The sequence below is a fragment of the Lytechinus variegatus genome, chromosome 11 (assembly GCF_018143015.1).
Source record: "Lytechinus variegatus isolate NC3 chromosome 11, Lvar_3.0, whole genome shotgun sequence".
In the NCBI taxonomy this organism is placed as follows: Eukaryota; Metazoa; Echinodermata; class Echinoidea; order Temnopleuroida; family Toxopneustidae; genus Lytechinus; species Lytechinus variegatus.
The window spans coordinates 20248194-20261458 of NC_054750.1; the positions used below are offsets into that span (position 1 = coordinate 20248194).

At 35.5% G+C, this 13265-nt stretch overlaps 1 protein-coding gene across 1 annotated transcript in view; it reads left to right on the forward strand.

Moving 5' to 3' along the window:
* The window catches only part of LOC121424253 (E3 ubiquitin-protein ligase HECTD3-like), a 36738-nt gene extending 25211 nt beyond the window's left edge, over nt 1-11527 (forward strand). Inside the window, exons 12-20 of the mRNA XM_041619870.1 lie at nt 747-850; nt 1951-2073; nt 2633-2722; nt 4434-4640; nt 5339-5468; nt 7449-7523; nt 8114-8192; nt 10864-10932; nt 11193-11527. Coding sequence (XP_041475804.1) covers nt 747-850; nt 1951-2073; nt 2633-2722; nt 4434-4640; nt 5339-5468; nt 7449-7523; nt 8114-8192; nt 10864-10932; nt 11193-11277 — 962 coding nt within the window. The 3' untranslated portion in view covers nt 11278-11527. The remainder of the gene's footprint in view (nt 1-746; nt 851-1950; nt 2074-2632; nt 2723-4433; nt 4641-5338; nt 5469-7448; nt 7524-8113; nt 8193-10863; nt 10933-11192) is intronic.
* The last annotated feature ends 1738 nt before the right edge of the window (nt 11528-13265 follow it).

Here is a 13265-nt window from a genome sequence, read left to right on the forward strand (position 1 = left end):
GGATTTCAGTAGCTTATAACAGAAAATCACTGACTTTTTATCCATGAAAATTACTATTTGTTTGTAAAATTCACTAAATGTTCCATGAAATGTATGTATATGAACCTGATGATGATGAATCTGTAAAAAGAGTATGGAATGTGGAAGTATATAGCATATGAGTAAAAGGAAGACCAAAGAATATGGAAATATATGAAGAGGGAAAGCAGTGAGGTTGGTCTGACTGAGGAGGATGCGCTAGACAGAAAGAAGAGGGAGGAGGGGGTGTCATCTTAGTCTGTGAGTCAGTTATCTTTTGTAAGAGGGAACATGCTGACTAAAATAAATGCTGCTGCTGCTGATGATATATCAAGTCCATCCTTTGGTCATTAGCCCATGGCAGGAAATTTGTTTTGTGCTAGAGTTCCTTGGAGTTAATCCCACTTTAGAATGTCCAAGTATTATTGAGGGGTACTATTATTCACTTCTAGACATAGTTAAAATTGATTTGCATTTTCTCATTCGGCAATACTTTAGTGTTTCTATTAAAGTAAAATAGATGTACCAAAGCAATCAAAATCTGGAAAGAGTGTCACATGTGATGAAATTGGCTCAGTCAATTCACATATGTGCAGTGTCACAAACCTATTAATCTTATTGCATTTCTAACATCCATTTTTCTACATTCATCAAGTATTATACTTACAATGTAGCTCTTTTAACTGTATTGCGTAACTGTTTTTATTCCTTTTTCTGTGTGTGTTTAGGAGGAGGATTCCGTGATAGCCTTGCAGATCTTGCAGAAGAGCTTTGTCCAACAGGGAAAGATGATCCTATTCCTCTACCTTTCTTTATCAGATCCCCAAATCAGGTAAATATTGACCTCCCCACCCCACCACCTTATTTTGATTCTCCTATTTATCATCTTCAAGTTAGAGTCAGCTAGTATTATTCAAAGATGTGCTTATAACATAGAAGATATTCTGGGGGTATTTGAGTGTTGTGGAAATTACTAAATCAACCATCATTTTTCTCAGGAATGAGTATCTTCAACATTGACAATGTAGTGTGTTTCTTCCCACATGGTTTAATCCTACTCAGCCAGTTTGTCTACGAACCATTTGGTCTAATCGACATTTAGCTCATTTACCAGTGTCTTGCTTTTAGTAAGACTGTAATCATTTTGTCTGATAACAACTTGATCTAACACCACTAAGGGGGTGTTGCAAGAAAATATTTGCAATCAATCGCAAATATTCTGTTGCAATTTTACAATTGATTGATCCCTTTTTTAACTGTAGCAAATCAGATTACACTCCTTGTTTCATGGAGCAGATTTGCAATCAATCGCACATCTACAATTAATTGCACGACTTACGCTTGATTTCAAGAACGAAATTAGACTTGCAATTGATCGCAAGTTTCTTGCAATGCCCCATTAGTCTAGATACGGTTAGATAAACTGTTAATGAACCAAATTTTCTTTTGACAAAGTAAGAAATAATAAGTAAACAAAGAGGAAGTTAGACCAACTGGACATTAGATGAAATGAGACTTAGACTAAGTGATGGTTGGACCAAGTGTAGTGTGGACTAAATACAGTTAGACCAAATGGGTTTAGCCAGTGTGGTATCAGACTATCTGAGAAATAGACTGTCTGAAAAAAAATGAAAATTTATATTTCATCGTTCAAATTTAAGTCTGAAATAAAAATACTTCAAAAATTATGTTTATCCGATTCATTGTGGGCCCAGCAGCCATTGTGCAGTGCCAGATCGACGTAGCTCTATTCCTTGAATGGTTGAACTACCATCTTTTAACATCTTTTGGTCTGACACTGCCAGGATTGAACTGCAACCTCCCAATTGTGAGACAGACGCTCAACCAAGTGAGCCAACACACCGGTAGAGCAAGTGAATATCAACTGCTTAATTACCCTTGAAATATTTTGTGTTCTTTCTTTGGATACAGAACAATGATGATTCCAACATCAACCGTGATGTCTACTTGCCGAACCCATCGTGTCGTCAATTTGCCAAGTATGAATGGATTGGGATGTTGATGGGAGCCTGTCTCAGAAGTAGAGAACATCTCGTAAGAATTTTTTTAAAATTCAGTTCATAAATAAGTATATGAATGAACTGATGTAAGGTTTGATTCATCCATCAATAGTCAAATTATGATGGAAAAAATAAATCTGAAGAAGCGTCCCGGATCGGACGTGAAACTGTTTCAATCAAAGTAAGTACAGATGAATAGATTTATTTTTTCCATCGTAAGTATATGAATGATTAGAAGATCTCGTTTATTTCAATTTACACTCAAACTGTATGAATATGTCCCCAATTTTTATTTAATTCATGCAAGCCATAATAAGTTGTTTCGGCTGTAGTCATGTAGAATACGATTACAGCTGAAATGATTGATTCGTTTGCATATTGGTATATACTGTATTCAGAATGGAGATTTTGTTATGTCCTTTGTTCGTCCCATTTTGCTCTAATATAGGAAAGTGCCTTCTAGAAAAGTGGCTTTGCCTTAATAATATCAAGATTTAAGCCCCGCTGTAAATATAAGATGAATCTAAAGTCAAGATAAACTTTTGAGCATATATGTATCCTCTGAACATATTTTGTTTGTTTCATCCAATCAGGTTCTGTCATTACCTGCCTTTGTGTGGAAGCTAATGGGTTATGAACATGTAACCTGGTCAAGAGACTTCAAGACTGTTGATGCAGCTGCCGTAAGTAGTCTTCTGCAATATCAGTTTTAAGAATATCACACTCTTCTGAAAAAAAAAATGTTTCATGGCATTATATTACATGACATATGGGGGAGCTTCTCTCACACAACAAGATCAAAACTTTAACAATCCATAACCTTCCATTTGGTGAATTCACAATACAGAGCACCATCTACAGAACTGCCAAGTGGTACGGATTTTCAGTATTTAGTACTGAAAAATGAGAAGAATACTGATGGTTTCATGCAAAATACTGATTTCTCAAGTTTCAGTTTTATGTGTTGTCCTATGGTGTTTCTTTGAAAATACTGATTTCCTCACCAAGTGTGGAGCGTTGTGGCCCAGTGAATTAGTCTTCGGACTTTGAAACAGAGGGTCGAGGGTTTCGAATCCCAGCCATGGCGTAATTTCCTTCAGCAAGAAATTTATCCACACTGTGCTGCACTCAACCCAGGTGAGACGAATGGGTACCCGGTAGGAAGAAATTCCTTGAATGCTTTGAGCGCCTAGGCAGCCCAGCTAAAGGTAATAATAATAGCAGGGCCCGCTGAGAGAACAGTTTTCGGAACTGAAGCGGCTCCCTGGGTAAATATACCTATATTATTATTATTACCAAAATACTGAAATGATCTTGTTCAGGTTGGCAGCTCTGCATCTATCGGTTGCAGCGGACAGGCCTCATGGGAATAAGTCAACATCGGTTGCGTGCTAGTGCATGCATGCAATCATTCTGTGCTGGCTGATGCTGCTTGCGTATGCTGTTTACTAGGGTCCAGGAGGTGGGAGAGAAATTTGCCGCATATTTTTCTTGCAAGATTCAGACAGTTTTCGGTGAATTCTTCCTCCGCTTTTGCCAAATCGTTTTCATTTTTGAAGCATCACGGTCACAACACTAGCACTGTGCGCTACCTGATCGCGATGTCGAACCCGAAGTTAGAAATTTGGCCTGTTAGCTGCAACCAATAGATGGCGCACCATATTGTTAATGCACTGAATCTTAAAGGACAAGTCCACCCCAACAAAAACTTGATTCGAATAAAAGAGAAAAAATCAACAAGCATAACACTGAAAATTTCATCAAAATCGGATGTAAAATAAGAAAGTTATGACATTTTAAAGTTTCGCTTATTTTTAACAAAACAGTTATATGAACGAGCCAGTTACATCCAAATGAGAGAGTCGATGATGTCACTCACTCACTATTTTTTTTGTTTTTTTATTGTTTGAAATATGAAATATTTTGATTTTCTCGTCATTGTCATGTGAAATGAAGTTTCATTCCTCCCTGAACACATGGAATTCCATTATTCTAACATTTTGTGCTTCAGGCAAGGAGGTCCTAATCATCAAATTCGTAAAAATTGAAATATTGTATAATTCAAACAATAAAAAACAAAAGAAATAGTGAGTGAGTGACATCATCGACTCTCTCATTTGGATGTAACTGGCTCGTTCATATAACTGTTTTGTTAAAAATAAGCAAACTTTGAAATGTCATAACTTTCTTATTTTACATCCGATTTTGATGAAATCTTCAGCATTGTGCTTGCCTGATTTTTCTCTATTGATTCAAATCATCATTTTTCTGAGGTGGACTTGACCTTTAAGTTCCTTTTGCTCTGCATTTATCAAAAGCTGTTTTATATATGGATGAACTTCCCTTTATAAAACACATGAGTATACCTATGTTTATTCTTATTTTTGTACACAGGTGAAGATGATAGAACTCATAGAATCCATGGATAGGGAAACCTTTGAGGCTTCTTTTGCTGGTGAGCTGACTTACACCACTAGTCTTAGTGACCAGACTATTGTACCCCTCAAGGATGGTTGCACTGATACACAAGTACTGTATGATGACAGGAATGAGTACTGCAGGCTGGTAAAGAAGGCTAGAATGAATGAATGCACAGAACAGGTACATTGTACATACATATTATTTTGCTACAGCATATTGCACCCCATGGTATAAAAATTACTATCATGGTAACTTTGCCTTCCAATCGTGACTACAACAAATGTCATGGATTTCGTTGAAATGTCAATAATAACTTAAATGAAATGGGGTCCAGGTTTGGATGATCTAATTTGATCTAAATCTAACTTTCTTTTCCTTATTTCTTTCTTAGTAACTGATTGTTGGCTTACGATTCAAGCCCTCCTAAACTTGGTGTGTTTTGACATCTATATTTCTTTATATATCTAAATCCTGGTAGATTACTCCCTAAAGTTACAAAATTGTCTCTTGATGGAATATGTGTCAACTTGCAGCAACCATACACTGTTAAAAAAACCTGATTTTACAGAAAAACCAAAGAAGATTTTGCAAAAAGCATTAACAGAATCATTCTGTAAATTCATAAGACAGAAAATTTTCTGCAATTTAACAGAACAGGTCTTTTTAAAAAGGGGAAAAGGGTGTTTTATCAAAGGAAATTTGTAAAGTTCCATCCACCAAATACCAATGTCCTGTAAGATTACGCAATCTGGTAAGATTGAAGGTGTTCTCGAGACTGCTGCAGGAACTTCTTTTATTTTAAGGATAAATTTTCTAAGTGTACAGAAAGTTTGCTGAACCAGCTGATGATGCACCCCCTTCCTCCATGTATTTTTCAGGTAGAGTCCCTGAGACAAGGTCTTTTGAAGGTCATCCCTCAAGCTGTCCTTGACCTCCTGACCTGGCAAGAGCTCGAGAGAAAGATCTGCGGAGATCCTATGATCACGGTGGAGGACTTGAAGAAGACTAGTAAGTGACTCTAACTCAGGATATGATTTCCCCCAGGTTCTGGATTACTTTACAAGCTGAAACTCTCTGAGAATTTTTTTTTTCAAATTTTGCTATGCCACAATTTCTATTTCTTTGTATTACAATTATTTATCATGAAAACTAGAAATAGAAATTGAAAACAGCTTGTATTCATGTTAATGGTTGGACAATTCCATAAAACAATCAACCTTTTTGTATGTCCAGTAGCGCTGTTATCGGTAAGAAAATTCTCTTACCGATATTGATAATTATCAAGAACATATTCAATACACATTTTTATGCATTGATTAGCGATGTCATAATACTCGCATTGATCAAAATTATGTATCTGCCACTGTACCAACAACGCTTTGAAATCCGCGTTCATGGAATGTAAATGATTACATAACATCTTTTAACAAACATATTTAGTAGAAATACATCCTCACCTTTCACATTATTAGCATTATTTTAGGGTTGGATGAAGTTTCATTGATAAACACTTTCCATATCAGGAGATGCTCCCTGGTTTGAAACAATTTAATAATTATGTTTTAATTTATAAAGTCTCAGAGGAAGTTTTTTTCAAAAAGAGAAACAATCTCAATAAACACAATGTTTAGTGGCAAAACAAATGACTTTCCATTGCATCGATTGTATCTAATGTAATTTTTTGATCATTTATTGTTTACATGTATAATATTATTATTTTAATTGGAGCCACTTCTTTGTGAGTTTGTTCTATCATCTGTTCATGTTGTAGTGTTTTTATTTCACATCTTTAGTTGAAAGGGATATCTGTAGACTGAATAGATTATTTGTGAATGAATGAATAATTTCAGAATAATGATTAGACTTCATTTCAGTTTTCTATGAAGATATAACGAAATGAATAATGAATGAATGAATAATACGTTTCCTGAATTATGTTTTATTTCAGCTTTATATACATACATATATATATATAATATATATATATACAGTGCGTCCAGAATAAACGAAACCGAGATTAGCGATCATTTATCATAACTTAATCATAAATAGAATAGACAAATGACCTACCAATTTAAAGCTTAGAATCTCCTCTTTCATCTGATATTACTTAGGTTATTTCTTATTCACGCATGAGTGAGCAAAAACAATTTGAAGAAAGGATACCAAAAACTAATTTGGTGGGGGGGTATCTGGGTTTCAAAAAGAAAACCACATTTCTGAAAAGTTCAATATTTGCTCTTTAATTTGGTACCTAAATTACAGAAAATGGTGAAGAAATAAAAAAGTTCTGGTTATTTGAAATAAGGCTTGTATTTTCATAATTTCATGAGATAAACGTAATTTCACGGTTTCCCACAGAAGCTTTCGCATGGTGAACAAAAGATTTTAATGCATGGCTGATCGTCAACAAAACAGAGTGTCGAGTGAGTTTGAAAGCCAGCCTGGAGAACCTCTTCATTTTTATGAAATTATTGAAATTCAAGCCTTATTTCAAATGACCAGAACTTTGTTATTTCTTCACCATTTTCTGTAATTTATGTATCAAATTAAAGAGGAAATATTGAACTTTTCAGAAATGTGGTTTTCTTTTTGAAACCCAGATACCCCCCGCCAAATGATTTTTTGATATCCTTTTTTTTAATTGTATTTGCTCACTCATGCGTGAATGAAAAATAATCTAAGTAATATCAGATGAAAGAGGAGATTCTACGCTTTAAAATGGTAGGTCATTTGTCTATTTTATTTATGATTAAGTAATGATAAATGATCGCTAAATCTCGGTTTCGTTTTTTCTGGGACGCACTGTATATATATGTATGTATATAAAGCTGAAATAAAACATAATTCAGGAAAAAGAGTTGCCAAAAACTGTTGTACATGTATAACTTTACACATATATATATATATATATATATATATATATATATATATATATATATGAAGATGCGAATGAATAATGAATGAATGATTTATGTTTCATTTCAGCTTTCTATGAAGATATTGAGGAATTAGACGTCAGGGTCAAGTATCTCTGGGAAGCACTCACTAAATTCACCCATGGTAAAATGACAAATCTATCACTGAGCATTTTCTGGCAGGGAAAGTATTAGATCATGACTCTACAGCAAGGCAATTTTCAGTAGCATTACATCTGCTGGTCATAAATTTCAATCTACTCTGGGGATTTACATCTGAATGGTGTCAAACCCCATGAAAACACATGATAATCTTCCCTTAACAGAATAATTACAATCAATTTCCAATGCCATGTAGATTCAAGTTCATTCCTATCGATGCCCAGTGCTAGATACAACTTATATGTTGCAATTCAAGTATCCAAGTGAGCTTTCATAGACTTTAAAATACTTATTCAATTTTTTCAGCTAGTTACACTTTAGCCCCTTAAAATCTGGCTCAGAATCTCATACATCCATCTCAAAGGATTAATTTCGAGTCCTTTGAGACTAAAAAAAAATGTTTAGGATCCAATTAAATCAAGAACCCATCCGGACCACAGCTGCAGCCAATTTGAAGCCATTCCAAATCCATGCAATTTAGAGTGTATCATTCAAACCACTTGCAAATAGCAATACAGAGAATCAGAGAAATTGGTACCTGGTTTAGCTTCTTTTTTTCTTTTACCTTTACAGAGGATAGAAGTCGTTTCCTGAGGTTTGTGACTGGTCGTCGACGCCTTCCTGCTCCTCTCTATATATGTCCAGATAGAGGGTAAGTTTATCATATAGTTCATTTTTGTTTTTTTTTTTAGTTGTGATGGGTTGCTGTATTAGAAAGCTAGGAAAAAGCAAAGTACGATTATTATTATTATTTGGTGGTGTATTAGAAAGAAAAAAAAACGAAGTATTTTTTCATTATTATTTGTTTTGGTGTCACCTGTGCCTGGAAGGCGAAAAGCGAACCGAACCACTATGACCCCCAGGTCTTACTCCCGATGTGACTGATTTGGAAGTGCAGGTGGACCACTACACTGGGGTTTCCCCCTACTCTTATACGAATAGTGCAGTGGATACTTAACCTTCAAGGTGGCGTCTCTCCTCTACACAGGGCTTCCATTTAACGTCCTATCCGAGGGACGGAGTGTTTTCCAGGATAACAAGTTGCATGCATGTTTTATTACTAACCAGCTGAGTGTTCTGCATAAGAAACCCTCATTGATTAGCCCATAATATGGGCTTCATAGTACTTCTGAACAGCTTGACTTCTATGTCATCATATGTCAATGGAGTTGCGATTACTTGTGTTTGGACGTGAAGGAGACTATTTTCTTGTTTTCCATATTACAAATTTGACATCAATAAAAACACTTTGGACAGAAAAAATACAATGATTTCATTGGTTGATTAAACCTACAAATTGAGAACTCCTTTTTGGCCACTATGTATTTCCTGCTTATTCGGGGCAGCTTTGCACCTTAGTATTTTCTTCAGATCGTATTCAAGTGAGAATCAAACAAATAAATCACAAAAACATGGTCTGTGCCCCGTATTTATTGCAATTAATCCAATTAATTACTGCTATGAAAATCCAGCAACCCTGACATATAAAATACATACGTCTAGCCAAACTGTTTTCTAAATGTGATGTATACTCATCCAGGCATCATTGTATCTGTTTGCTTCTCTAAAGGAGATAGTGCAAATTTCCTGCATGAAAATTAATGACATGAATGCTTTGTGTATGCGTATTCTTACTCTAATACGCACTTGAACTCATACTCGGTCTCGATCTCTACTCAATAACTAGGCATGTCTGCTTGGCTTAGAGTCACATTCACAACTGACTTTGTTCTCTGTACTAAACTACAATACATAATTCAGTGTACATAGTTAGATAATATTTGGAGGAAGGCAAAGGGATAAGGAAAGTATAAACAGATGGAGTTGAACATGGGGTTCTTCATGGTGGGGGTAATACAGCATGGTCAATATTTACACAACTGGTTTGGGGGATGGAAACATGATGAAGGTGAGCTTGTGAATGGAGATGGAAACAGTAGTTGAGATAATGAGGCATGAATGAATAACAGTGATAGAATGACAGAGTGAAAGGATGGCTTGATGAAGATTGAAATGTGTGTATGAACCTAATAGAATGGCTTTCCCTAGTTGAGATTGAGTGGATCAATTATAATTCATTGTAAGATGGGACCCTGGGGCGGTATTCTGAACATCGTCTTTTCTCCATATTTTATCTTACCTCAGAGATATGACAAAATCGGTATTCTGGTGGATGTCATAACTTTTGTCACAAAAATTGTCATAAATTTTGTCTCTTCTCTTTAGCGCGCAGCAAAAATACGCGGCTTTAAATGCGCGTAATCCTTTTATACAAGCAAAAGATATGACAAAAGTTATGACAGAGGGGTAGCAGTCATAAATTTTGTCATATCTTTTAGTACCAAATATCCCGATACCCTGCCGACTGAATGTGAAGCAAATGATTATTATTAAGATTAGATTGTGGTATTAGTTTCACTCATCATCCATGACAATTTTCAAAATTATTTTTTCATGCTACAATTAGTTAGGCCCTACATATTTATTCCCCTTTTTTCTCTGTTTTCCTTACTTTTTTACTTCTCCTCTAAAATCCTTCACAGCTCCCTGTCTCTCTTTGTAATTAAGCGCATCAATATACGCGTAGTTGCGCGATGCCAGCAACTGTTTTGGGGATACGCCCTACCTGCCACGGGGCCTTCCTATTGGCTAGAAGGGCTCCCACTGGGAACTAACGATGATTTTGATTGGTTTGCTTCCGAAAAGATGGGTGGGAACTTTGAGAGATATGACAGGGAAAAGACAATGTTCAGAATACCGATTTGTGACAATCATAGCGGTGTCACATCTCGGAGAGAAATGACAAAATTTATAACAAAAGTTATGACAGAGTTTCAGAATATCACCCCTGGTGTCCACATATCATAATTCACTTCTCTTTTAAATAGAATGCCAGAAGTTGCAGTAAACACTGATTTCATGAGAAAGTCTGTAAAACCAGGCTTAGTTGTCAGTATATCATCGAGGATCTAGATCTGGTACACTTTGTAAAATCTTGAAATCTACGCTGAAAAATGTTTATGCTGAAGATCACCAACACAGATAAGCACACGTGGGACAGTGTATTATTATTGCTTTGAATGTCGGCCTGACGGTTGACCCAAATCCTGTGCTAATTTGCTGATTTCTCAGCAATTACACATTTCTTCCAGAATCCTTTTGTACATGTGTTTTATTTATACAGACACTTTGGTGTTCATTTCAATGGATTCTGTACGAACTCATTTTTATATCATTACCAAAACTGGCATGTACCTTTAAGCTCAATACAGACTGACTTTAACTTATCTGAATTGTTTTTTTCTCTTTTCATTCTTTTCTAGAGACAAGGTTGATGCCTTACCTGAGTCATCTACATGCTCCAACACATTGTTCTTACCAGTATATTCAAGGTAAGTTTCTCTCTATAGAACTTTCATTTTTTATTGTAATTTCATTGTTTCGTTTCAATTTAAATTCAATTCAATAATGGTCTTTATTGACATAGAAACATAAAACAAATATCTGCAATCGCACATGAAAAACAGCTGTCTGGAGTATTTTTGTTTACATGTTTGTAGCCACAATATTTAATTAAAGTGCAAAAAATTTGAAGAAAAAATGCAACACCCAGATTTTGTTAACATATTCCTCTTTCTGTATATCATTGCAGTGCAAAGATCACAGAGGAGAAGCTGAGGTATGCTGCGTATAATTGTGTTGCCATTGACACAGATATGAGTCCTTGGGATGAGTGAGAAGACACGGAAATGAGTTTGTGGGACCGAAGACCGATTTCTACGCAGAGCACCGGTGACTATGACCGAGATAAAATTGGGTCAACTGGATGCAGAAATTAGTGTGTGGGATCAGAGACCGATTTCCCGTAGAGTGCAAGAGACTCTGAGATCAAATTGGGTCAACTGGATGCAGAAGTGAGTTTGTGAAACCAGAACCTGATATTCCTGCAGAGCACCAGTGACCATGAGTGAGATCACATGGGTAAACTAGACACAGAAATGAGTATGTGGGACCACAGAATGATTAAATCTCCAGTTCTGTCATCTCCGTTTGTATAGGATCTGCATGTCTGTTCTCGTGCAAGGCTTTCACATGCCAGGTTCCTCGGAGAGAACGTAGAGCTGTAGACCTCTGGTTGCTCTCCTTGAATTATTCATGCATTATTGGCAGTCGGATGAAACAGAGAACTTACCTACTATCATTACTCAGATAGGTAAATTCCTTGGCCTTTTATTTTGGCTTTAGCATACCATTGAATGGTAGAGAGCTGAAACATCCCCTGAGTTCTTGGCAGATTCTGTAGAGGTCAAGCAGACACTGTACATTGCATGAGACTTCTTACCTTAAAAACTCTTGTGAAACTTGAATTCTCTAGGGTACCCCAATTCTGCCAAATATTGACTTTGACACAGGAAAAAAATATGGTAGAGAAATAAACCTCTGTTTTCCCTGTAAAAAGTTTTATGCACATGACTCATCTAGGCTGTGACATTCTTTCTTCACTAAATAAACTTTTTTGAGGCTTCAGACATGCCATTTTGGGGAAAAATGCAATCTAAAAGATTTGAGTCTACATTCTTCTGATGTACAACTGAGAATGTTATTATTCATTATTATCTATGAGGGCAATTGAACAGGGCATTGAAAATATCTGTTTTGGTCCGAATTGTTTGCACAAAATGTCAGACTGACAAATCCCCCATAGGCACACAGTATGCACAAACCTTGCTGTGTAATATCGTGACATGTTGCACAGTCTAATGAATGAAAACATAACATTATATTAATGTTATTGGATGTCTTTTCTACAGGGGGTACTAGAAATGCATGTATTCCACTCGTTGGGGCAAATATTGCACTCATCTTTAATTCATGCAATATTTGCTCTAACTCTTAACATCGTCAACCATTGTCAGTGTTAGAATAATTTGGTAGTAGATCATTTTTGTTTGGAATTATATTTTTTAATATAGTTTTTTTACGGTCCATGCCAGAAAGAGTAATCAATATATTGTATTTGTTTATGTTCTGAAAAAATGTTTTATATGAATAATATTGTTGCAGAAGGAAACAATAAATCAAACCAAACTTGTGGCATACATGTAGTTATGGTATCTCATTCTGAGCCATTAGGGGCCCATTGCATGAAAGTTACTTTTATAGTAACTTTACCATGCAATGGTAACTACCATGGTAATGATGCTAAGCAGCCAATCAAAATTAAAGGGGAAGTTCACCTTGAAGAAAACTTTGTTGCAAAAAATAGTAAAAAATATTAGTGAAGGTTTGAGGAAAATCCGTTTTAAAGAGTAAGAAAGTTATTAGAGTTCAAAATTTTGCATTTGTGATGTCATAAACGAGCAGCTGCCCATGTGTTATGTAATATAAAATGCATGAATTTCAAATTTTGCATGGTTCCTGATGACTTTATTTTCTTTCTATTCATGATCGGGTGTGAAATGATTTGTCTATTGATATACAAAAGGTACAGCGAAAACCATTATCAATTTTCTGAGAAAATTACATTTCATTGATTTTTTACCATTTGCTATGTAGGAATGCTGCTCGCATATGACGTCACAAATCAAATAATTGAAATTCTAATAACTTTTTAATTATTTGATGAATTTTTCTCAAACCTTCGGCAATATTTTTTATTTTTTCTGCTATTGTTACAATAAAGTTTTTGTCAGGGTGAACTTCCCCTTTAAGGAATTCAGGGAAG